Here is a 26,578-nt window from a genome sequence, read left to right on the forward strand (position 1 = left end):
GTCGCGCGCCGAGGCTGGGGGGGAGTCGTCGCCGCCACCGCTACCGCCGCCGCCGCCGCCGCCGAGGTGACTGAGGAGAGAGGCGCCTCCTCGCTCCCGCCGCCGCCAGACTTCAATGCCCAGTCCCCAGCTCGCCAGCGTGAGTTGCGCCGCTCCCGGGCGGCCCCCCGCGCCGCCTCCCGGGGGCCTCGGGGCAGGGGAGGGCGGGAGGCGCCGCAGCCATTAGTGCAGGCCCGAGACACGTCCCCGGAAGGAGGGCCGGGCCGGGGCCGGGGGCGGGGGGAGCGCGGCCGGGAAGCGTGGAGAGCGAGGGTGGGGGTGGGGGGGATCGCGCGTGTGGGAGGGGAGAGGAGCTAGTGCTGTGTGCAAGAATGTGGAGTGCGTGTGGGGGGGAATGTGCGTGCGTGAAGGCGAGAGTGAGTTGGGGAACAGGGCTGAGTGTGCATGTGGGGAGAGCGTGGCGGGGGAGAAAGTGCAGATGGGGGAGTTGGGGGGCTATGTGTATGTGTGTGCGCGCGCGCTCGCTTGCAGAGGAGAGTGAGGGGAAGTGTGAGTGGGGGGCGGTAGGGGCTACAGTGTCAGGAGGGTGGGAGGTGAGTGTAGGGGAGAGGGAGCGGGGAGCATGTGGGAACGAGTGAGTAGGGGGAGAATGCTTGTGCGTGGGAGAGTGGTGTAAATAGGGAGCGTGAGTAAGTGGGGGAGGGAGAGTTTGCGTGCTAGGGGTAGAGTGATGGGCGGGAGAACGTGAGAGCAGCGTGAGAGAGAGCTGGGGAGAAGGTGAAGGGCAGGCGGATGAGGGAGCGTGGAAGTGTCTGCCTGCGATTGTCCAGTCTGTGAGCAGGCATCCTTGGGGGCCATCCTTGATCGTTTTCTAGGGCCGTAGTGAACCTGGGTGTCCTGGGTTAGGGAGTTCTTTCCAGGAGCATCTTGTTCCTGGGTCCTTGGGTTCAAGTATGAGCAAAGGGTACAGAAGTCTATTCCAGTGGCAATCATTTTCTGGCCCTGTGCCTCCCCCCCCCCCCCAATATTTCAGAACATGGACATCAATTTCCAAATTTGTCGAGTACATGATTGGTTGGCATCCCACCCTAGTTTGGGTTCTGAAAGCTAACTAAAACAAGTTTGAGTATTGCCTGGGATCCTAGACTCTTGCCTTTTGAGTGTTCAGATAGACACTTGTAAAGTACTGCTAGTTTTTCAGGTGAGAGGTGTTTTATTGTTAGGTAAATATATAAGAAATGTGTTTTAGGTTTTAGCTCTTTGCTACCCTTCTGGAGAGAAGCTTTTAAGAAATAATAGTAATAGTAATGGTGTAGCATGTTGATGATGAAGCTCAATCATAGGGTAGTTTATTATTTTCTAGAATTTTTCAAGAAATGTATAAAATAGCAGTTCTAGCATCATTGTATGCATTCAGCAAATGGTTTTCTGTGTGGAGTCACCAAGTTGTAGCTGCTGCTGGATTAAATCTGGTAGTTACTGGCTGCCTTGCTCTGTGTTACAGAGTCGTTCAGACAGGAAGTCAGTGAAGTTATGCCTTATTCCACATGCAAAAGGAAATTAAGGCTTCATCATCACTTGCCAGCATAATCATTGTGTTGGTGAAGATGATGAAAAGTTGCTTGCTGGTATTCATTTTAAAAGTAGTTTCATGTTGTATTGTGAATGGATTAATCATTGCCATGGGCTTTTCCAGATTCTTGTGTTGTAGAAGGAAGAAGGGGTTCTTGATGAAGAGTGCCTTATACGGATTTTATACTGAAATGATGAGAAGTCTCTTAGAAGTTGGAAGTCTTTTCAGTTCATGCAAAGAGTAGTGTGGTCCTTTTGGTATTAAATGTGATAGAACTACAAGCAAAAGCATTCCTATGTAATTAGAAGTCAGAAATTATAAATTTCTTAGTGTCCTTTTCTTGATCATTAGCATGCTCTCTACTTTGAGAAACAGTGAGTAGTATTGTTATCATTCGTGGGTGACTGGATTAATTAGTATTAAGTGCCTACTGTGTACCAGGTGCTTTTTATACTCTTGTTCAGTTCTCACAGCTACTATTAAAAGGTGGTAGGTGTTCTCATTTGCATTCATTTGACACATATGGTTTCTATTTGCCAGACTTTAGGGATACAGTGATGAGCCCTCATTGACTTACAGTGATGAAATGAGGCAGTATGGAGACTCAAAGAGGTTAATTAACTTGTCCCAGGTCAAAACGTAAAGGAATGGGAGCTAGATTAAAAACCCAGGTCAGTCTGACTCCAAAGTCTTTGATTTTTCCACTATACCATTAACTTCCCTCATGCTAGGTTGTCTGTCTTTGAAGTTTCTCGTCCGCACAGTGACCTAGCAGCTTGTACAGGTAAGAGGTGTTGAGGTTAATGCACAAGACTGAATGGCTGGAGGCGAGTAGATCTTTAAGGACATGCTGACTTGAGGCTCTCTGGGGCCTAAGTTAGGATAGGCTTTTATGTGGGTGGAGATTCTGCCTTGGAACTCACTTGGGGCCTTAGGGTGTGTGCTTTGAGACCGAGTTTTTATGAGGCACCTGGGATATGTCTGGGAGAGAAAAGTCTGATTAAAGAAACCCAATAGACTTTTGTGTTTTTTATTTTGGGGGAAAGAAGAAGAGTGTATTAATTGGGTCTAAGAGTCACAGAAGTTGCCTTTTGTAAAAATCTCTCTTCAGCTTTGTGATATATTTACTTCAGGAGACTGAGATTGTGAAGAAAATATATATGAAAGTACTTAATTATTTATAAATTGGACTACAGATTCAAAGTGTTATTATCACTAAGACTTTACTACTGAGGTAACAGTTTGTTATATTTAGTAGCTGGAAAAGGCTGCTAGCATTGTAGACCACCTTACAAATGAAAAATTGTTTAGAACTGCTGAACCGCGTATATTCTGACTCAGAACAGCAAAAGTCAAACCACTCCCTCTATGAGTCAGGCAACTAATATTTAATTTGAGCGAACCAAATTTATAGACAGAAACCATTTACAACATCATTGAACTTTGGTGGCACTAGGGAAGAGTAAATGTTTGACTGCTTTTGCACATACTTTTAAAAAAATCTGAAAGCTTCATATTTATGTTTTACTTGAAAAGACCCTTGTATGAACAAGGAAAAACATTTATTTTTATTCACTTTGTCTTTAAAGACAGTATTTCTATATGAAGTAGTTACAGAACACTTTATAGTTTTGAGACACAAAGTTGAAATTTAATGGAGATATATTTTAGAGGGTTTGACTGTACTTTTGTTGTTGTCGGAATATGGGATTGGTAACCAGTGAAGCCTCTGGAAAAAGCATTTACAAATAAGATGCAGAGGAACAATACATACATTTTTAGCTGTTGCTCTTGAGTGAAACTTTAGAGGGAAGCCCAAGTTAGGTTGATTTCTTCAAGTGCTGTCGCATCAGCTCTGCTACTTAAAGAAGTTAGTGATCTTTAAAAATTTCAAGCAACTGGAAATCAGGACCGGTAGTTCTGACATACCAGACTTAGTTATGTTTATTGAATTAGGGTGGTGGCTTGAGATTTTGAGGTCTTGGAATACTTGTGAAGTCCAGCATGCTTTAGGTTTCAACATAATCGTCTGAAGAATCTTCTTTGTGCTGAATCACAAATCATATCATTTTAAATTCATAATAACCCTGGGAGTAAGTAATGGCATCCTTCCAATTTTGTAGATGAGAAAATTGGTTTAGAGATCAATTGTTGAATCCTAGTTAAAGAGTATCAGTAAATAGATGGCAGTGGATTAAAAAAAAAATTTTCCCCTTGGGGCTTAAAGTACTTAAGTCTCTTTCTAACTCTCCCCCCACCTTCCTCAGTTAACTCTAGTCATTTACATGAGTTGTGTAGGAATTAGACGTTAAGGAAATTACCTTTTTCTTTGCTTGAAATTTAGTATTTAGTTCTTTTTTTTTTTTTTTAATTAAGGATACTTCAGTTACTTTTTTTGCTCTTTGGGGCATGTTGTTTGAGATTTTTCTCAAGATACTAGTTGGGTTATGTAGAAACTAATGATTATTCTCTTAAGTTTATAAAGCAAGAGTCCTTGATATTACAGTTCAGGTAATTTTGTATCTTGGGTTTGTTAAATAAACAGATGCCACCAACTAAAATTACTTGGGAAATGGTGATTTGAATCTGTTACTTTGGAATATTGTCCATTTTCAGTTTCAGAACTACTGTATATATATAGAGGTGTCTGGTTGCTTTCTCTGGTTAGCCTTCATTGTATTGACTGAAGCACGTTCTCTGGCTCCTTTGACCTCGGCTTGAAGCCTTACAGGACTGCTTGATACAAGGCTCAAGTGGATACTGTGTCAGGAATCTCTCCCTCCTTGGAATTGTAGAGGTTTAGGCTAAACCAGAAAACTGTCTCTATGACGCCTTCACGGGAGAAGCTGCACAGCACCGCAGGCTCTGTCCACTGCCAGTCGTTCCCCTGTGGGGCTCCTGGAGCCTGTGTGAGAATGGAGCCCATCTCCTGCACACGCTGAGGTGGTTTTTCCTGCCCTGTTTGTTTAGTCAGTGTAGATTTACAGTGCATAAACTCTTTGCCAAAAAAATGGCTGAGGGGTTGACAGATTATAGCAACAGCTTTATGTGACTTGAATACAAATATGTTTTCCTTGCCTGCGCTGATTTTTTACCCGTAGATTCTATAACAGCATCCACTCCATTTTAAGTGGTATAGAAACTAAATTTCATCATTTAAATATAAATTTACATTACACAACATTCCTTTTTAAACTGTAGAGAATTTTAAGATTAAGCTTTTCTGTGACCCTTTCCTTGCTAGTTGAGCCTGTTTTGAAAAAATATTTTGACCATTAGAACAGTCTTTACCTTTTAGAAAATTGGTGTATTTAATTTTCTTCATAGTATTTCTGGGTTGAAATTTCATTCTTCTCAGAAAATGTTAATTCTTTTGGCATAAAATGCACACATGATATATTTGCTTTAGCAGATCAGATAAATTACTTTATATTTTTATTTCTGCAGTGGTCAAAAATGTTGGCTCTTAACTAATGTATTGTTTGACAAGAATTCAAATTCACAATCAAGTCTGCTTTCTTCTAGTTGTCTTTAAGTTTTGAGATTTGAGCATAACTTTTTTTTGCAGTCTTTCACTGAAAACATTCACCGTGTTGTACCACCATAGTCTTTGTAGATTGGATTTATATACACATACTGATATTTACTGTTTTTAATAGAAAATTGGTGAGTTTCCTTCTTTCCATTATCAGTGAAAGCCTATCATGAGGGAACAGAGTGACTGGTTGGTTAGTGCAGAAGGATATGAGTCATCAGCAGGATTTGTCAGCAAATTGAGAAGGATATGATGGAAAAACAATAGATTCTAGTGGCATTCTTCATTCCACACATGTGGTTACAAACAGGTTTCCTCTTGGTAATTGGTTTAAATCATTCAAATAATTTAGATCTTTCTGGATGAAGAGCACATCAAATTTAAGCCATAGCCTTAACTCTGAACTGTTTTTCTAGTGAGATGAGATTCATTTAGAGATCATCAACAAGTAGAATTTAGTTAAATTTGTATCTGTTTACTAAGAAAAGAATTCAACTGTCAGGTAGATTTTAGTAAGCTGAGAGGCTATTTTTGTGAAGCTTGCTGGTAATTATGGACCCGCTTAGTAGATCAGGAGATGCCCACCAATATGGCAATATTTGTTTTCTCTCAGTGAGCCAAGAGTTACTACTACTCTGCTTTTAAAATCCCTAAGAGCTTTTATTGCGTTTGAATTGGTGTGAAATTCTCAGCATGGTCAAGGCCTCCTGAGAGTTATTTAACCCAAGACTTAGTTCCTTTCTCAAGTCGTGCTACCATGGCCTGTCACTATTTCTGCCAGTCTTGTCATAAAAGTTTTATCTTTCCTAAGTCTTAATCCCACTCCATTCTACTCATGCTTATTTTGTGTCTTCAAAGTATGTAGCATTAATACTGAAATTGTAATACCCACCATCAAATATTTTTCACCCACATGTATTCTCTAGGATCCTGATTAATATGGTATGCACACAGAGCCCCACAAATGCTTTCTTTGTAAGAGTAGATGACTGCGTTTTAGTATCATTCCGAACTGGTGTATTCTCTCTCACTTCAGTAAGCATTTGGAGGAAGAGGACATGAAAGATGAAATTTTGCATTCTTTAAGTGAGAAGAGAGGGAAGGTGAATCCATGTTGAACTAAGCTGGTGAGCAAAGAATAATAACCCCTTGGCATTATAGAGGTATTTCACCCTTTTTACTTCACATTTACATGTAATGTGAAACAGCTGCCTTCCCTGTATGGTTTCTGAAGATTCTTGAACGTTGCATTTTATGAAAATAAACATCAAGTCATTATTGGGCAATTAGTGGATAGACAGTATGTTTTAAAAGGCCACCAGCAGATCCAAATTGAATGATTTGGGTTCTTGTCTGTTTATCTTGTACTATACTCAGTGCACAGAGAGATGGCTGAGAAGTATAATGTGATTTATAAGAAGTTTAGGAGAGGAAGTGAAGTGTAACTGACTTAGGGGAAACTTGGACCAAAATGCCCTAACAGCAGAAAAGTTTCTGGGGCTCAAACAAAACTTATGCTGACAAGATGTAATTTGGAATGTTTTTATTCCATATCCTGTACATAGAGAGCTTCCTTCCCCGATTCTAGTGGTGGATACTTGAAGAGGACCTTTAAATATGCCCAATAGGTTAGACAGAATGGGGAAATGAAAGAGTTAAGCTGACCCATAAACTGCTAAGCTCTGAAACATATATTTTAAATAATGCTAACAATAGCCTGGAAGTTTTTGCTTTGCATGCTGCTCCTGTGCTGTAGGTTATTTTGAAAGGTGATTCAAATAACCTTTTCCCAAGTATCTATTTTGCAACCTCAGGGAACTTGCAGCTGTTATAGTCGTTCTAACTGTCCTGATATAGCTCAGAAAACATTTCAAAGTGGTGTTGACAGGGTGAATTCAGGTGCCCTTTTGGATTTTTACTTCTGAGTTTTCTTTATTACAATTGAAGTTCAGACTCTCAAATACATTTCTTTATAATGAAGTAATTCAGTGGTTCTTGGGTTAATGTATGTATAGTGATAAACTAAAATAAAATGATTAGGACTTAAATTGTTCTCCAGGAAAATTATTTAGCCTTTTGAGATTAAAGAAATAAAGATGGAAGGAAAGAAGAAAACAAATATTAATATTTAATTTTATGGGAATGCAGCTGAATTTGAAATAGTTCCCTATTCCATATAGGAAGGTACTACAGTTTTTTAGAAAAAGAAGGTGCTTAAATTTTGTAATAAAGAGGCTTGGGAGTCTTGTACATAAACTGAAGTCTTTAAACATAAAGCCCATGGAGAGTATAGTTATGATACCTTTGCCTGGAAATGGAAGAGAATGAATAGAATCAATTTAATAGAGCTATTTAACTTAAATCTTTAAAAGAGTCACTGAAAAAAATAAGCTTATGTCCAATACTAGAATGATGTTTTAGGATGTTAATGTTTTTGCTGGTATTCAAATAATTTTTTTTAAAAAGTGAAAATTGGCCATAGTGTTGTTATCTCCATTTAAATTTTATTTCTGGAAGGAAAAATATTTAACGTGTTTGGGCAAAGAGATTCAGCTAGAGAATTGCTAATCTTTAGAGGAACAATGAAGTCCAAAGTTGAAAAGTAAATATTTTCAAGTGTGGCATGAAAATAATTTAATGCAATTTTGGTATTACAGTTATTTGTAGAGGTAGGAATTACCAGAAAAGGACAACTGCTTCTAATCACCAGAGAACATACAAATTTAAAAACCACTCCCTTTTCATTTGAGTGGAAACAGAGCCCACAGGACTCAAGAAAAGAACTGGTGCTGTCCTCAGAAGCGGGTGTGATTGCTGGTTAATTGCTTTCCTTTCCTTTCTGAGTGGCAGGCCATGTATGTCCTGCTGGTTCTGAAATGTTAAGATATTTTCCCACCAACAAGGTCATAATTTCTTTTTATAGAACTGATTATTGATTTGTGTACTGGAACTTGATTCTCAAGTTCCCTCCTTAAATGAGGAAGTAGAGAAGTGGGAATAACCAAGGGAGTGACTACAAAACTTTTTTTTTTTATCAGTAAGAAGCATGTTGCTATTTTTAGCTTGTTTACAGATATTTTGGATCCTAATTTGTGTAGAATTTAATGATACCTCTTTATCAATTCCCCAGGACTGTAGTCAGTAAGGGAAGAGAACTAACATTAATTTGAATCGCCTTAAGTTTAGGTTGCCAAATGGCATCTGCTTTTCGTTTGATAAATGCAACAATAGAGGGAAGAACAAATATTAGTAGTACACAGAGTAGAACTTTGTTTCTACGGGGCTCTGATGAGTTGGGTAAGTTATGAAAGATGAGTAAAAATTTCCAGTTTGAGACCAGTTACCCAGAAGATGAGGTTTTTTTTTTTTCCCCTACTTGACGTTTAGTTGGTACAGTATGTGTTTCAGGTGTATAATGTAGTGATTAGACGTTTAAATACGTTATGAAATGATCACCTCTGTAAGTCTAGTAACCATCTGTTACCATAAAAAGTTATTATAGTATTATCGACTATATTCCTTATGCTGTATATGACTGACTTAATTTATAACTGGAAGTTTGTGTCTCTAAATCTCCTTCACCTACTTCTCCCAGGCTGTATATGACTGACTTAATTTATAACTGGAAGTTTGTGCCTCTAAATCGCCTTCACCTACTTCTCCCAGGCCCCTGCGCAGAAAAGGAGAGTTTAATTAGCAGAGTTGAGTCTTCTTTAGTTTACAAGTCTTAAGATACTTTTTATCTCAAATGGTCAGAATGCAGTAGATTCAGGAGTTCTTTACAGAGGCATTTCTCTGCTTTTCTTCCTTGATGGTTTTGAAGATTTTATGGTCTGTTGTCTGAATAGTCAGCTATCTGAGAGTTCTTAAGTTATTCAAGGCCTTGACTTTTTTCCCCAAGATCCCATGTCTAATCTTTGGACAAGTCTTTTGGAGTTCTACTTTAAGGTATATCTTGAAACTGATTCATATTCTCTCTTCTGCTGCTGTTTTGGCCCAGGCTACCATTATCTAGCTCCTGGATTGTAGCATCAAGTTCCTACCAGATCTCACTGCTTTTCACTCTTACTGCTCTTACATTCTGCCTCCAGGTAGCATCTAGAATGATCCTTTTAAATATAAGTTGTCACTCTTGCTTGAAACCTCTTATTTTTCTCTGAATAAAAGTCAAATGCTTTTGTTGGCCTACAAGGCCCTCTCTTTATTTCTCTGACCCTCTTCATTCCCCTGCCTTGCCTGTTCCAGCAGCACTAGTCCCCTTGCTGTTCCTCCAACACTGCAAGCATGGCTCCACCTCATAACCTTTGCAGGAGCTAATCCCTCTGCCTAGAGTGCTCCCTCAAATGTCTTTTTGGCTCACAGGTCTAGGATAAAATGTCCCTTTTTTCATTGAGGCGTTTTCTGCTAGCCTTATATAAAAGTGGAATCCCCTCTCCCTTCTGACATTGCAGGCTCACTTGCTTTGCATTTTTCTTCATAGCAAAGGCACGTTTTATTTGTCTTTTTCTGTCTACTAAAATATAAGGTCCATCTTGGCAGGAATTTTTGTTTTGCTTACTGCTCTTGCTGTACCTATAAGAATATATGATACACATTGTGTCCAATAAATACTTGAATTTATGAATTCTTAACTAGCTAAATTGCAGGGAAAATGTCTGATCTTTAGTGAGAATGAATTTCTTTTGACAGATTATTCATACTTATTTTAAGGCCAATGCAGATGTCTTCAATGAAGTGAAATGAATTTGTTTTAGGAAAAAATTGTTGCAAGGTTTTAGTCTTATATGGGGCTTCCCTGGTTGCTCAGACAGTAGAGAATCTGCCCACAATGCAGGAGACCTGGGTTTGATCCCTAGGTTGGAAAGATCCCCTGGAGAAAGGAATGCTACCTACTCCAGTATTCTTGCATGGAGAATTATATACCATAAAACTTACCTGGAGTCTTATACACTGTATTATGCTTTCATGTTGTCTGCTGTAGAAACAAGCTGACTCAAATTTGCATGACTTCCTGTAGAATTTCTGGTAAGAAAAGTAAACAGTGAATGTATATTTGTTCTTTAGACCTTTGTTTTTAGATTTTATTTTCTAAGATCTAGAGTTCTTTATTGTATATTTACTTATAATGTGCAGTTTTAATTTGGTGAACACTGGCATAACCTATCAAATGGTTATTGTATCATTTACTTTAATTTAAGAATAGAGGTAATTCTCAGTGGAAAGCTTGGTGTGAGTGGTTTGACAGGATTTTTAAAAGGTAAATGCCCAGTAAGTTTGTTGTTTTTTCACTGAAGCATGTCCGACTCTTCTGTGACTCTATGGACTGTAGCCTTCCAGGCCTCTCTGTCCATGGGATTTTCCAGGCAAGAATACTGTTGTGGGTTGCCATTTCCTTCTCTAGGGGATCTTCCTGACCCAGGGATTCAACCTGTGTCTCTTGCATTGGCAGGTGGGTTCTTTACCACTGAGCCACTAAGGAAGCCCCTCAGTAAGTTTGGGTTACATTAAATGGGGCTGATTTTGTAAAGTTTCTCATGCACTTGAATTCTCTATGTTTGAACTTAGAATTAACAGTTGCCAAAGCAGGATCTGAATTTTACTCAATAGTATCTTTGACAAAGAAGAAAGCTGTCTTTCTGGAAATGTGTGGGTACAGACTTGTTGGGGACAGAGGGACTAGCCCCCTTTTGAGGCTCTTTGTAATCCAGTGACCATAGCAGTTAAGGTTGTAGTGGAATTGTAAATCATTGTAGAGTTCTTTATCACCCTAGAATTAAAAATTAAAAGGACTTGCCTGGTGGTCCAGTGGTTAAGATTCCACAGGTTTGATCCCTGATTCACATGCCCTGCATGGCGCAGCTAACAAAAAAAAAGAAAAAAGATAAAATATTAAAATTAAGGTAAAAACCCAGAAACTGTTCAGAAGGCATATATTGTAAATCATGCTCCTTCAGCTTCAGTCGCCTCCACCCTGAGGCAATCACTGTTAGCCTCCTCTCTCTGTTACTTTCCAGATAGTCTGTAGGAATGAAAATACATTCAGTACTCACAAATATTTCTTTATATATTGTTCATATTGTAAGCACCTTACTCTTTTCACTTGTTCTTGTCTCTTAGCCATCTTTCCATATCAGTTTACATTGATCTTTTGCTTTTTTTTTAATCTCTGTGGTTTTTTATTTTAACATTGTGCCATAATTAGATGATAACTTGTATTATTTCATGCATTTTGGCTTTGGGGTCTCATCTGGGTAGATGTTGCCGCTGCCAGCTGCCAAGTCGCTTCAGTCGTGTCTGACTCTGTGCGACCCCATGGACTGCAGCCTACCAGGCTTCTCTGTCCATGGGATTCTCCAGGCAAGAACACGAGTGGGTTGCCATTTCCTTGAGTATTGACACTGGATATTTAAACTTGTAACATATGCTCTTCGGAGTTTTAAGTGGTCTCTGTTGTGTTACTGATTTAGTCTTACTGGCAGTGCACAATTCTAGCTTGGTGTAGGCCTCTGCTTACTTGCTCTTTAGCCCCTCTTTCTACATTCTTCTTTCTCTTCCCCCCCTTCTCTCCCTCTGTAATTTAAATGGGTTTCTCTGTCACAGACCATCCTTTCCAATTCTTCAGTGAAGTTACATTCTTTTCTTCAAAATGGAAATACTGGCTGGGAAATGGAAATATCCCAAATTGAACATTTTAAAAGTTAGAGTTGATAACAGATAAAGGGTGAAGGAACTATTTGGATGTGTATTTGAATTTGATCACTGTCAAATATACAAGCCTCTTCTACCATTTGGTAAATTAAAACAAAAAAAATCAATTTTTACTTAAGTAGGTAGAGCAGAATCAATGTTAGAAAACTTGAGAAAGTTTTCCAGTAAAGTCTGCAGGTGCTGAGTTTATGCTAAAATTTACAGCTTTGTAACTTCTGAGTACTTTCCAGCTGTGGTGGGTTGTTGATGATTTTTTTTTTTAACAGACTGTTTGCTTTGCATTCTTATGGGTGTCACAGAAACTAACATTAGTTTATCTGAATTGACAGGTGCAAGAGCTTTTAACAGTTAATGTGTAGTTGAACTTGTGGGGGAGGGGAAGCAACAGAAACTTGGCTTTTATCATGTATCTGTTAACTTTGATAGGCCATATTGTTTCATTTGGCAGAAGTTTCTTTGCTGGGGATCTCAGTATGGTATTAAGAATTGAAAATCTGGGAATTCCCTGATGGACCAGTGATTAGGACTCAGCGCTTTCACTGCTACAGTCTGGGTTTGATTCCTGGTTAGGTTACTGAGACTAAACCTGTGCGGCCAAAAAAGAAAAAAAAGAATTGAAACTAATAATAAATTATCCTTATCCCTGAAAGTGGTCCTTTCAAAATGAGCTTGGAGGAATAAGATGGGATGAAGGTTGTTCTGTTTGCTGAGCAGACAAACACTGACTGGGTAGAAAGCTTAATGCTAGAGCTGTAACCTGTTAAGCCTGGCCATCACTACAGTGCTGGTCTTGCAGTGTCTTTCTCAGCTGACACACACTCTCGCTATGATAACATTAAATGAAGGGATTCTAGCAGGTTAGAATTTCACTGTATTTTGCTCTGAGCTGCTCACAAATCATTGTTCTTTGAGTAGTTACTTAATAATCTTTTCTCCCCTTATTAAAAGGTCAAAGAATTGCAGATGAACATCCAAGTAAATATCTGAATAGCAGTTACATTGTCATGAATAAGACTATGACTTAAAAAATAAGTGGTTACCTTCATTAGTCAAAATTGAAGGAAAATAAGACTTGGCTTCTTGTCCTTGATCTGCTACTAATTAGCAGTATGGTCTTAGTTAAATCTTTTTAATTTCTCTGAATCCCAAACAGCATCTTTTTTCTTTCTTTCTTTTTTTTTTTTTAAGGTCAGTGTATTTGATCTCTTAAGTTTTGCTAGCTTTAAAATTCCTTGACTGTGCAAGGAATCCTCTGTGAAATGTATAATCTAAAGTGGCTGTGTTTTAGGGTTACCAGATAGAATTATGAATGAGAATGATGGTGTGTATTATGTTTTTCTTAGTTTGAAGGCAGAAGTTTTGTTTTCACAAGTAGTGGATAACTGTTTGCTGGGGTATTGAAATTTTTAAGATTCCTTTTTTGAATATCTTATATCTTTCATATTTTAGGAATGTTTTAGTTTTGTGCTTATTTCTATGGTAATATGATCAGAAGTATGTAATTTACAAAATAAAATGTTATAGAATATTATAAAAAGGAGACTGGAAGATAGAAGGTTAGGCTTGAAAGCTTGAGGCTTAGGTTCATTCTTATCTGTTTAAATTTCTCCCTTCAGGTGCCTCTCTCATCATCTTTCATCTGGTCACAGTGATCTTTATTAGAATTCTAAGTAAGCATTTACTGGTGGCTTAGGGAAGAGGCAGGTAAAATAACTTAGACCTTGTTCCTGTTTCCAGAGGAATTTATGATTATGTTGATACACTGACTGAGCCAGCTATACAGATTACTGTTTTGAAAATTCTGCCACTTCTCTTCTTGCCTTGTTTTTAGTAGGAATTAATATTTGGACAGAAGACTGCTGTGTGAATCAACCTTTAGATGCCTTTGTACTCTTGAGGCAGTGATATGTGAAATAGTAAAAAGATAAATAGAACTAGAAATGAGAAAACAGGAGTTGTTCATTGATTGAGTCAGCTGGCATTGTGGTGCCTTTGAAAAAATATAGGACTTAACAGAAGACTTGAGTGAATTTGGGCTCAACTAATTGATTCACCTTAGGCGAGTCAATTCACTTTTCTGAACCTCTTACGTCATTCTTCATAGGTAGTTAAAAACTACTCAGAGTTGTGAGGAAAAGAAGATAATTTCTTGAAAGTACTTTTTGAACTGATATCATATTGGGGCCAGTGCATATTTTGTATAGAAAGATTTAAATCCTCATATGGAATTTTGGTAAATATCCTTTATCCATTTATAGATATAGTTTTAATTAGAAATCATTAACATCACAGCAGAAAAACAAGATCATTGTGAACTTTTTAATGAAAGAGGTTTAATGAAAGAGGTTTTAAGTTAAAATCTTTTAATTATTTAGAAATGATTTTTTAAAAAATCATAATCATTTAAAAATGACTTGAGTTAGAAATCTTATTAGTACAGAACTTTATTGAACCTCATTTTGTAAAAAGAAAAGCATACTTTTTTGTGTATGTGTGTACCACATGGCAAGCATGATCCTAGTTCCCTGACCAGGAATTGAACCTGTGTCCCTTGCAGTGAAAGGGGAGTGAAAGTGTGGAGTCTTAACCATTGGACCGCCAGGGAAGTCCTTGGGCATACTTAACTTTTGAATCTCTGATTTTTAAAAAAGTCTTGGTATATACACTTATCCTTTTATTGATAGATGGCAATAGTTTTGAAGCGGCACCATTTCAGATGTCTTGAGCTCATAAAAAATATATTCTTGACTTTGGGCATTGTGTTTACTATGCTGTCAACCTCCAGTTCATTTTACTTATGCTTTTCTCCTCCAGGTTTTTCGTTGGAATATACGTTGCACATTTATGGCGATTCTGAGCGTGAGGGCAGACTTCTGCCAGGCTCAGCACAGCGTTTCCGCTGACAAGTGAGCTTGGAGGTTCTATGTGCCATAATTAACATTGCCTTGAAGACTCTGGACACCGAGATTGGCCTCAGAAATAGTTGGCTTCTTTTTTTTTTTTTTTTTTTAATTGCAAGCATATTTCTTTTAATGACTCCAGTAAAATTAAGCATCAAGTAAACAAAAGTGGAAAGCGACCTATACTTTTAACTTGTCTCACTAGTGCCTAAATGTAGTAAAGGCTGCTGAAGTTTTGTATGTAGCTGGAATTTTTTTGTAGTCTGGAGGTATCCATCAACAGACATTGAGGCCCAAGTTGAATTTGGATTCAAGTGGATTCTAAATACTTCTGCTTATCTTGAAGAGAGAAGTTTCTGAAAGAATAAACAAGTTGAATAGAGAAAACACTGATTTAGGCATTTTAGTGGTCTTTTTAATGTTTTCTGCTGTGAAACATTTCAAGATTTATTGATTTTTTTTTTTTTTTCCATTTTCCCCATCACACTCACACACGCACGCTCACACTTTTTATTTGCCATAATGAACCGTCCAGCCCCTGTGGAGATCTCTTATGAGAACATGCGTTTTTTGATAACCCACAACCCTACCAATGCTACCCTCAACAAGTTCACAGAGGTAAGATTGTAGCGTGGTCTACCTTTTGGTATATAATCCACCTTTGATTTATAGGTTAAGTCACGTTAAAAATTAACACCGTTGTAAAGAAATCTTTTACCACAAAGCCATTGATTTCTGTGGTTGAAGTATGGATGGTCTTTGTTTGAATTGAGCTGAATTAGTTAAAACAGATTTTTAAAAGAACATTTATGGAATTTGGGGATATCTTAGAGATATCTAGTACTGTGTTTTTTTTTACTGTATCCTTTCAAGTTGTTAACAGTTCTTTTGTTACACATTCAGTAATAAAGGTAATTAACATTTATTGAATACTTAGTATGTACCCAGCACTACAATAAGCAGTTCTATACACTGTATCATTTACTCCTTACAATAACTCTATGAGGTATAGGTACCATTGTTTCCCTCTTATAGATGAGGAAACTGAGGTTCAGAGTGATTAATAATTTAGCGATTTGTCTGAACGCACCCAAGTATGTGGTGGAATTATCTCTGACACTAAAACCCATTTCTGCCTCAAATGTTCTGACCACTTATGATGAAAAGCTACTGTCAAACAACTTAGGAATAGTGACCATCGTATACATGTGTCCAGAAATTTGGGGGAGGGAATGGTTTTAGAGGCAGCATTTTTATGTCAGATCCTGCATTTTTTTCTGTTGGTAGTAGTAGAGAAACTTTTTATACTTTATTCAACAGACATTTGAATGTAAGCTTTTAAATCATTCTCAGATTGTTCAATCCCAGTGTGATTTCTGTTGATATATTTATAAAGTAGACTTGGAGAGCTAGATGAATGCCCAAGGATCCTAAATCTACCTCTGTCACTTTACAGATGGCAAAACTGAGTTTAGAAGAGGTCTTTTGACTTGCTGAAGGTCACGAATATTTACCATGAAAAATTTGTATTGGAACCTTTCAATGAACAGCTACTGTAGAGTTCATTTTAATGGGGTTTTATTTGTGTTTTGAAATTTTTTAAAATTCCTGACTCAATATATAGCACAGCTTCCCTGAGTCTGTTTTATAAACACAGCCTTTCTGTGAAAAATAAAGTCTTTTACCAATTAAAATAACTTTTCTCTTTAGATAACCAGATGATTGACACTTGTAGGATATCACTGTTCCTGCTTATTTATATGTTAGTTCTCTGAGCTTCCTAACCTTGTGTGCACAGTGTCCAAGTCGATTCCAAGCCTCTGTGCCCTCAGGTTGTTCCATCACCTTTAAGCCTGGCTGAATTACATGATACTATTTTCAGCCTGTGGATTCCTTGGTCATAGACTCCTGCGACTATAAAAAGATATTGGTGGCATTGCTGTAGGGAAACTTTTACATTGTTTTTTGGCCACACTGTGCAACATGTGGGATCTTAGTTCTCTGACCAGGGATCAAACCTGTGTCCCCTGCATTGGAAGGAGGAGTCTTAGTCACTGGACCACCAGGGAAGGCCCTATAGGAAAACTTCTAAAGAAGCAAGAATTCTGGCTATAATTATTTCTGTGTTCTTGACTTTGTAATATAAACCACTTTCTAAACTTAATTTCAAAATTACTATTTCTTTAATTTACAAAAAGCAAAAAGCACTTACTACATAAAAAATCAGAAGATACAAATAAGCAAAAGACAATTTAAAAATACTTAACTATTGCTGCCTGCTATCTAGACATTTTTCTCTGTATTTATGTGTATATTTATAAATATACATATAGATAGGATTACACTGTGTATTTAAAACAGAATTTCCCCCAGCCTCCTTAATATAGCTGTCACAGTATTCTGTATGAATGTGCTATACTTTCTTAAACCGTTTGTCTGTTTTTGGACTATTAATATTTCTAGCTTTTTACTGTCTCAAACAACATGTGCTGAACATGCTAGTACCTAAATCTTTGTGTATATCTTTAATTATTTCATTAGTATAAATTTCCAGAAGTAGAATTTTCTAGGCCAAAGTTTATGTGTGTTTTTAAAGTTTTTGTGTTATGCTACTAAATTGCCCTGTACAAAAGTGAGTCTTATTGATGCTTCCGCTGTGAATACAAGAGTGTCCATTGTCTATGTTGTTATAAGAAGAATGATTTTGATCTTTGTTTAAGAATGAAGTCTCATTTCAATTTATATGCATATGTTTTTAAAGCTTTAATTGCAGATTCTAAAAACAGATTTCTTTATATTTGTTTTCCTTTAAAGGAACTTAAGAAGTATGGAGTGACAACTTTGGTTCGAGTTTGTGATGCTACATATGATAAAGCACCAGTTGAAAAAGAAGGAATCCAGGTTCTAGTGAGTGTGTAGTGTTCTAATTTTTCACTACAAACAAGTTGTACCTTTCAAACATAGATATTTTTAAAACTTGGCGCTCGTTGTTTGTTTTTTAAACTTACAGGAGATAAAACAATCATAGCAAACTAGTAAAATTACTTTGGGTTGGCAATTTTGTTCATTTGTACCCTTAAAATCTACAGATGCAGAGTATTTTCAACAAATAAAAGGCAGAATTTAGCATACACTTATTTTAAGAATCAGAAATTTCATTTTTCTCTAGGCAATTAACATGATATTTAGCTTTTGTTTCTAGGCTACTGGTTTGAATCTAACTTTTCCATTAGACATTCTTAAATCACATGGAAATATTCTCTCTCACTTTGCAAGTACAGATTGGTTACTTAATATTTTATATTGTAGGAGTCCAGTTTATATCGGACGTAGGATAACATGTAGGAGACAAAAAGGTGGGAGAAAGGAAAAGAAGGGAAAGGGAGAGGCCATCTTGCTTTAGAGTAATTAACATACTCTATGATATTTTTTTGGTAGGTTTCTAACAAGCTTTTTTATGATTTGATTTCTTTCATAGTTCAGTTTGAATATAGTGATTGGAATTATTTTAAATTAAGTTTCTCCTTGCCCCCTAAATGTTCTATTAGTGGAAATAGGAACCTCACATTAGGTGAAATTTTATACTTTATTCTCTAAAAAGTTGTCTATATTAGAGAAGCACGTATTTGATTGACCCTGTAGTCTTGGTGTCTTAGAGCTGTTTGACATGGTTGTGGGAAGGCATTGTAGTGCAAAGACAACTAGAGATTTTTGAAATGATTGGGTAGTAAGAAAGTACTAGGCAAGGTAATGGTACAAGGTTATGTTCCTGTTTTTTGATTGCATTGGTTACTAGTTGAGAAGGCAGTTGATGCAAAGAAAATGAATGTCCTGTTGGTAAGGCAGTTGTCTCATACCTGATCCATCAAGTTTCCTCACCTCCACTTTGGTGAAAACATAAAAACTAAAAAACCAAACATTATGGTTTATTAAGAAAATGTATTTTAGTAGTATGACATGGTAATAATACTTTGTTTGCATTCCTATTTCCGAATGGCTTTAAGGTCCTCTGGCTGGATCACTGGGAATAAGTATAAACATGGGTAAATGTAGCCCTATGTTTAAAAAAACAAAAACAGAATTTTAACTTCTGAAATTAAACCAAAATACAAGTTCTTTTCCTGTATTGTAAGTATGTTCTTTAGTGGGTAGATGAGAAATCAGTTTGTTTTGACAGTTGGCAGGGTGAGAAAATGAACTGCAGAGTGACCGTAGTCTGTTTGAATCAGTAATGTTGGTAAACACCTTTATAAAATAGAAAGAACTAAAGAACTTGAAGTAGTTTGTAGAAGATAATGGTAGATCTGAGATTTATTCCAAGCCTTTAAATCTAGCCTTTTGTTTTGAAGAGCTATGATCAGGTAAAATGAAAGGTCTAACTAAAGCTTGAAAAAAAAGGGACATTTAGAATTAAGCTTGGAATTTCTTTTTTTTTCCTAGGCAGAAATTTTAATTTAAGTGTAATCAATAATTTACTTTTGCTAGGTGAAGATATCCAACTTGAGACCTTTCAACACTTTGACCAGTGTTCTTGTAAATCAGAGGCTTATTAGAAAAGACTGATGGTTTCAACCATGTCAGTTTGAAGTTCAGTTCAGTTCAGTCGGTCAGTCGTGTCCGACTCTTTGCGACCCCATGAATTGCAGATGCCAAGCCTCCCTGTCCATCACCAACTCCAGGAGTTCACCCAGACTCACGTCCATTGAGTCAGTGATGCCATCCAGCCATCTCATCCTCTGTCGTCCCCTTCTCCTCCTGCCCCCAATCCCTCCCAGCATCAGAGTCTTTTCCAATGAGTCAACTCTTTGCATGAGGTGGCCAAAGTACTGGAGTTTCAAGCTTTAGCATCATTCCTTCCAAAGAAATCCCAGGGCTGATCTCCTTCAGAATGGACTGGTTGGATCTCCTTGCAGTCCAAGGGACTCTCAAGAGTCTTCTCCAACACCACAGTTCAAAAGCATCAATTCTTCGGCGCTCAGCCTTCTTCACAGTCCAACTCTCACATCCGTACATGACCACAGGAAAAACCATAGCCTTGACTAGACGGACCTTTGTTGGCAAAGTAATGTCTCTGCTTTTGAATATGCTATCTAGGTTGGTCATAACTTTCCTTCCAAGGAGTAAGCGTCTTTTAATTTCATGGCTGCAGTCACCATCTGTAGTGATTTTGGAGCCCAGAAAAATAAAGTCTGACACTGTTTCCACTGTTTCTCCATCTATTTCCCATGAAGTGATGGGGCCGGATGCCATGATCTTCGTTTTCTGAATGTTGAGCTTTAAGCCAACTTTTTCACTTTCACTTTCATCAAGAGGCTTTTTAGTTCCTCTTCACTTTCTGTCATAAGGGTGGTGTCATTTGCATATCTGAGGTTATTGATATTTCTCCCGGCAATCTTGATTCCAGCCTTGTGTTTCTTCCAGTCCAGCGTTTCTTATGATGTACTCTGCATATAAGTTAAATAAGCAGGGTGACAATATACAGCCTTGATGTACTCCTTTACTACTCTAGTGGATTTTTGATAGAAACTGCTCGTATGAGTCAGTAAAGGCATGTTTTATACTACTGTTTCTTAACCAGATGCATTTCAGAGTTTTAGAGGAAGTGAGCTCTTAACTAAGATACTGGTTTTACTGGTATTTACAGTTAAACTCGAGCGACATTTATGATAACAACACTGACAGCTGTTTAATTATGGGGTATAGTTGACAAACGTAATGTGCTGCCGTGGCTCATGGGCTACATGAGGTGCTCTAGTGGTGCCAGAGTAAGGGCAGGATCAGTGTAGTGTTCTGTCACTTTTCTCTCTTTCCTTCTCTAGTATCTTAAAGTGTCCTTATGCAGTCTCACTAGAATAGTATTAAAAAATATTTCCAGGGTCTTTGCATTTCTGTCCTTGAAGCTAGATGGGAGAGAGGGTATGTAACTCGTGAATCTCCCTTCTCTCCTTTCTTCAAAGGTGACTTATGTTGATTTCTCAGAACCTTGTGTTTTGGTAACAAGGAAGATAAACTCCTGCCTGTATTGTGAATGCACATGGGGTTGGTCTTAATTGAAAAACAACCGAAATCAATGAATAATAAAGCAGAAAGAAATACTTGAGAAAATGGTATTTTCTTCTCAGGATTGTATCATGTGGCACTGTGCTTATAAAATGGGATATGTATAATTTAGGCAGAGCTTTAAAAATATTTGCTGCTTGACTTTTACCAAATACATATGTAAGCACAAAGATTGTAGTCTGTTTCTGTTATGGTCTGCTATTGGAAATTACTTATCAGAGAGTTTTGCTCTAAAGAAAAGATACTTGTAACTTAGAGCTACTTAGAGGGTTATCTTCAAAATTATTTATGTTTGTAGAGACCAGTGAGATACCAGTTGGTACACTTCTTTGCCAGACTGGACTTAAATCTTATTGACAGGTGTCGTGTCCTCTCTTACTTTGTCTCAGTTTTAATTTTAATTTTCTCTATTATGTCTAATTATTGCTCTATTCAGATAAGATGTTTGAAGAATGCTAGCCTCTTGTCACTATGATGAGAGTTATTTCCAAAGATAAAGCTGGATGCTTCTGATGCTGGCTGCGCATCATTGAGAAGGCTGAGTTGCTTGGCGCGCTTGAATTTTGATCTTGGTCATTTTTCAGAAGTCATCAGAATTGTGTGATTAAGAATAGGTACATGTTAGTACAGTTAGTGCAGGTAGGCCTCTCTTGTGTATGGTGTAGCTGTTGTGCATTAGGATGTTCATCCTGGAGAAAGTATCAATTTAATTTCAAAGATGTTTTCCTCCTAGGATTGGCCTTTCGACGATGGAGCACCACCCCCTAATCAGATAGTAGATGATTGGCTAAACCTACTAAAAACCAAATTTCGTGAAGAACCAGGTTGCTGTGTTGCAGTGCATTGTGTTGCAGGATTGGGAAGGTAAGCTCTTCTCCTTTTGTCTGTGAATTCATTATCAAAACTTTTACTTTGGTAGAGATGTGTATTTGTTACACTAAATATTAAATTGCCTGAAAGGAAATGAGAGTAAAAGCTGGTGTCATGATTTCTCAAAGTAACTTAGGTTTCATTGTTTGTCTGAGTCTGATACTATACTAGATTTATTGGGTGATGGTTCTAAAGTTGTTTTGAAACTGTTTTAATGTAATTCTCTTATCTTTGAGCCAAAAATACAGCTTTAATTCAGTATGTTAGTTTTTTCTCCCCATTTCCAGTAATCAAAGGTTTAGGTCTTTTAAATTGACAACAAAGGTAAAATATCTTTAGATTTGAAGAATTTGTACATGGTTCATTTTGGTTTGAGATGAATGGGAAATTAATAGATAAAGAGCAGATGGTTAAACCTTAAACTCTTCTAAGGAAATGTATGGAGAATGAAAATTGACTTTGATTTTAAAAACTTTTCCCTTGAGCATTTCATGAAATGGTGTTGCAACACTCAACAACAGTAGATTAAGTGTCAATTTATGATCTGCACTTTGACTCAAAACATTAATGAAGGCTGCTGTTGCCTCATGGTGGTGGTGACTCAGGCTGTTACCTCTGCTCAACCCTTTTGTTGTTTTCCTTTTTGCAGTTTAGTACAGTTTCTTCTTCAGTGTCAAGAAGTTTCAGTTCTTTTCCTGACGTGGGGAAATTTTTTAAACTAATAGCTGTCTAGTTAGGTAGCCAGTCCAAAGTTAGTGCTCTGTAATGGACTTTTTAAAAACATTGTTTCATTTGTTATATTAAAAAAGAAAAAAAATATGTATATATGTGTGTGCTGATATAGAAAGCAAATCCTAATTACCAGTTCTCTGATAGTCCCCTAGCCCATAGAAACGATTTTGTTGAGGAAATCTAGCACTGTTTTCATATTTGGTGAAGAAATGATAATAAATTGATTTGTAATGAAAATTCTGAGACACTCAGGTTAATACATCTGGTCATTTACTATGATAATGCTTAAAGATCAGTGGATTTTTGGTGATATAAAATGATGGGAAATTTAAGATACAATGTGATAATATTTTAAAGAGTAAAGATCTCTAAATAAAGGTTTAAATTTTTGTGCTTTTTACTAAAAATAGAAAATAACCTAGAATCTATAATTTAGATATTTTTACTATGTAGGGAAATATCTGATATTTTAGTATATAGGAATAAGGAAAGCTCAGGCTTTAAATACTTTTGATAATATGTAACCCTGGGTTTTAAAGACTCCTGTAATCCAAAGACCTGTGGTTAACTTACCAGGGAGTGTTTCTCCGCAGGGCACCTGTGCTAGTTGCACTGGCTTTGATTGAATGTGGAATGAAGTACGAGGATGCAGTTCAGTTTATAAGACAGTGAGTATGAAGTCTTATTTTCCGAAATACATAAAGCAAAATCATACAAGAGGGAGCAATTATAAAAAGTATCCAATTATAGTACAGAGTAATTTGCTGTCTTTGGCTTAGAATGTTGTTTGAAGATACCAAAAATAGCAAGCGATAAAAAGACTCACAGTAACACTCTGGCTCCCAGATTTAAATATTTTCTCATTTAGATGGCAAATTTGGACATTGTAGAATATGTCCAGTATATGACTTGAATATCTAGAAATCTTTAAAATCAATAGCTAGGTAATGGAGTTTCAGTGATCTAGTGCCTCTTTTAATAGATGTCCAAAATGCCTTCCAGATATAACTCTGTGACAAAGAGGAAAGGAAGAAACCAGAGGGAGTAATCACCTAGGACTCTGAAGTGACCTGTTCAGTCACAGAATCAGGATGGTAGTGCCCAAACAGAATCTTGACATCAATCTGGAATAACAGGCTGTTTTGTTCTTTCTTTGGCAATTATTGTCTTGCCCTTTCTCTTTTTAGCCTTTTCTTACCAAAAAATTAAAAAATGACACTTGGTGACAAAGGGCATGAAATGTATGGTAGCAGCTCTTGGAAGGTAACGTGTTTCAAGGAATGTCATCTGTGTCTGCTGCTTTATATAAATATTTGCTCATTTATCCTAAATACTTGCTGCCAATTCTAATATGAAGAATATATTAATTGGGAAGAATATAGTCAGATGTCTTTGGATAAACCATTCTGATATTTATTAACAATTAATAGACTCTAATGAGAGCAAAGAAAATTTGTCTATTTTTCATTTAGGAAGGCACAGAAATTTCATTGTTCATTTCAGCCCTTTCTCATAGGAAGTGATATATGGGAAATATGCTGGTTTTCAGCTGTGTAGAGTTAGAAAGGCCATAGGCCATAAATACGCATGTCAGGCAGCTCTTTTTTTACATGATAAAGTTTGCCATTCTTGTATTTTCAGAAAAAGAAGGGGAGCGTTCAATTCCAAACAGCTGCTTTACCTGGAGAAATACCGACCTAAGATGCGATTACGCTTCAGAGATACCAACGGGCATTGCTGTGTTCAGTAAAAAGAAGTGTATACGAAGGCTGACTTGATTGTAGCATTTAGAGGGAACTCTTGGTACCTGGAAATGTGAATCTGGAATCTTAACTGTGTCATCAAAGTAGTGATGGATTCAGTACTCCTCAACCACTCTCCTAATGATTGGAAAAAAGCAAACACAAATCCCTCTATAACGTGAATAAAATGTTTAAGAAAAGAAAAAGAGAAAGAAAATAGGGATTAATTTAGTGAAGAATGATTTTGCTTCTAGTGTTGGAGTTTGAATTTCTGCCAGGATTGAATTTATTTCAAAATCTCCTGTCTTTTTTAACTTTCTCAAAATAGGTCTCTAAGGAAAACCAGCAGAACATGAGCCTCTGCAGAACCATCTGTTTGGGGAGCACACTCTTCCATTATGCTTGGCACATAGATATCCCTGTTGTGGGATTTCTTTCTTTCTTGGGGGAGGGGGGTGGGGGGAGATTGGTATATTTTTCCCTTCTTCTCACTTTCTCCTATCCCTGTTTTTTTTTCCCCTGATACAAGTTGTAGGTGGAATAGGAGAAGCCCATGTTGCTGTAGATGTGTGTGCAGTCTGGCAGCCTTAAGCCCACCTGGGCACTTTTAGGAAAAAACAAACAAAAAACACCAAAAAAAAAAAAGAGGCAGTGACATATATATTGTATGTTCCAGGTGGTTCTTAGTCTTTACTGATGATGGGGTATTCATGTTAGTTTCTTTTCTTGAAAACCCTATTCAGCATTAGGCAAAGTAGCCAGGAACTTTTTGTTTTGATAAATTTGTAGGGAAATGGCATTTTAGGAGGAGTCTCTCTTCTCAGAGAACTTAGCTGAGAGTCGAATTCATCTCTTTTCCAACCAATGAAGCTAAGTGGATGTCCCAGAGATGTTTGTTTCGGAAGGGGAGTACTCCAGGCCATCACTAAAGATGTGTCCAGGCAGAGCCTTAGTACACTTTCTACACCTTGTAGAACTGTGGGCTGTAGCATTACTCTGATTTTCTGTCTGATGATGTCAGAGAATGCTGGTAGTGTAAAGTTTTTTATTTTAGGACTTATTTGTACTCTGAATTTTCAGGAACAGTCAAAGGAGTAGCAGCAAAGACACAATATTTTAGACCTGAGAAATGCCTGAAATGGGTATTTTCGAAACTGCTCCCTATATGTACAGTTCAGTTTAACCACTGATTGCCTTGTTATTTTCTTACTAGGTTCTTTATGAGACTTAAAAAAATTTTTTTTTTTTTGCTGGTTCAAAACCAACAATGCCTAGTGAGTATGTGTCCACAGGCCATAACGGGGTTAGAAGAGAGACATAGAGCAGCAAAGGGACTGTGGCTAGTGCGGTGGTGTAGTGTCATTTCTGCAGATTCTTTGCTGGGTTTAATGTACTGATCTAGAAAAGCTGTTTTTCTGCTCCTTTGCTGTTGTGACCAGGCTGCATTGACAGAGCAAGTTGGATGATACCATCAGGGGTTCTTGCACTCTCCATTTGAATATTGCATAATTAATAGTGCTCTGCTTCTAAGGATTTGAATGGAGTCTTAGGGTCATCTTGTCCTGTTGGAATTTGCTATGCAGAGCCTTAAACTTCCCATTTTGTTAGGATCAGCTAGGCCCGTAGGAATGGACCAGGACCTTGTCTCACACTGATGATACCTCAGATGTTGGGTGGCTATGTGAACTGCCTATTTCCTGTGCCGAGCTGTTTTTGATTTTTAAATAAATGAAAATCTGTAGATTCTCTCCTCCCCTTTTCCAAAAAACAAAGCAAAATAATGCTTTTTGAAATTGTCTCTAGGATTTTAAGGTGAAAAAATGATGGTACTATCCAAAGTTCTTTATTTCAGAATCTGACAGTGGATTCCTTTAACATAGGCTCAAGATCAAAACAGCATACCCTCTAAGCTCAGATAGACTGTTGACTCCAAGGGTTTTGATCAATACCATAACAAACCTTTTTCCTTTGACATACTCTGGTTTTTGTTGTTTGGAGGGAGAGAAGAAGGGAGGGGGAGAGGAAGGGGGAAGAGAGAGAGAGAGAGAGAGAGAGAGAGTGTGTGTGTGTGTGTGTGTGTGTGTGTGAGTGAGTGAGTGAGCGAGCGAGTGAGTGTGCAGTATCCACCAGTAACAGTGCCTGCCTGAGTTAGGAAAATTACATTCCTGGTTCTGTATGAGGAGAAGGGTATGTAAAATAACATGAAACATTAGCCCTCATATTGTTTTAAATTACAGAATAATGTTAATTGTTCTCAAAACTGGATTTTCTTCAAAATTAAAAAATTTTTTTCTTTCGGATTTAATGAAGTATTGCTAGCTGAAGCCAGTTTGACATGGTGAGAGAGATGTCAGACTGATGAAAGGTGTGCAGCCTGATTTAAAACCAAACCCTGAGCCCTTTTAAAGAACAATAAAACATATTTTACATGCTCTTTGTCTGTGCATTTGTTCTCTGT

At 37.4% G+C, this 26,578-nt stretch overlaps 1 protein-coding gene across 5 annotated transcripts; it reads left to right on the forward strand.

Annotated features, from left to right (window-relative positions):
- On the forward strand, positions 1–26,554 carry PTP4A2 (protein tyrosine phosphatase 4A2). Of its 5 annotated transcripts, XM_055573845.1 has the most exons (7): positions 1–139; positions 14,631–15,334; positions 17,531–17,623; positions 21,510–21,640; positions 22,972–23,046; positions 23,381–23,472; positions 24,020–26,554. In XM_055573845.1, exons 2-6 carry the CDS (start codon positions 15,239–15,241, stop codon positions 23,424–23,426), a joined length of 441 nt encoding a protein of 146 aa, XP_055429820.1. In that variant the 5' UTR covers positions 1–139; positions 14,631–15,238; the 3' UTR covers positions 23,427–23,472; positions 24,020–26,554. The 5 variants fall into 5 exon arrangements, with proteins under 5 accessions (XP_055429820.1, XP_055429817.1, XP_055429821.1 ...); XM_055573842.1 differs by lacking the exon at positions 23,381–23,472; XM_055573843.1 differs by lacking the exons at positions 1–139; positions 23,381–23,472 and adding an exon at positions 2,112–2,244.
- Positions 26,555–26,578: the final 24 nt, after the last annotated feature.

This window comes from Bubalus kerabau, chromosome 3 (genome assembly GCF_029407905.1).
Source record: "Bubalus kerabau isolate K-KA32 ecotype Philippines breed swamp buffalo chromosome 3, PCC_UOA_SB_1v2, whole genome shotgun sequence".
Taxonomy (NCBI): Eukaryota; Metazoa; Chordata; class Mammalia; order Artiodactyla; family Bovidae; genus Bubalus; species Bubalus kerabau.

What these genes read in the sequence shown, in the direction of transcription:
- PTP4A2 (XM_055573842.1), top strand. Translation starts at nt 15,239, where the DNA reads ATGAACCGTCCAGCCCCTGTGGAGATCTCTTATGAGAACATGCGTTTT. An exon ending in CCCTCAACAAGTTCACAGAG is followed by an intron (nt 15,335 to 17,530) that starts GTAAGATTGTAG and finishes TTTCCTTTAAAG; the next exon opens with GAACTTAAGAAGTATGGAGT. An exon ending in TGTGTTGCAGGATTGGGAAG is followed by an intron (nt 21,641 to 22,971) that starts GTAAGCTCTTCT and finishes GTTTCTCCGCAG; the next exon opens with GGCACCTGTGCTAGTTGCAC.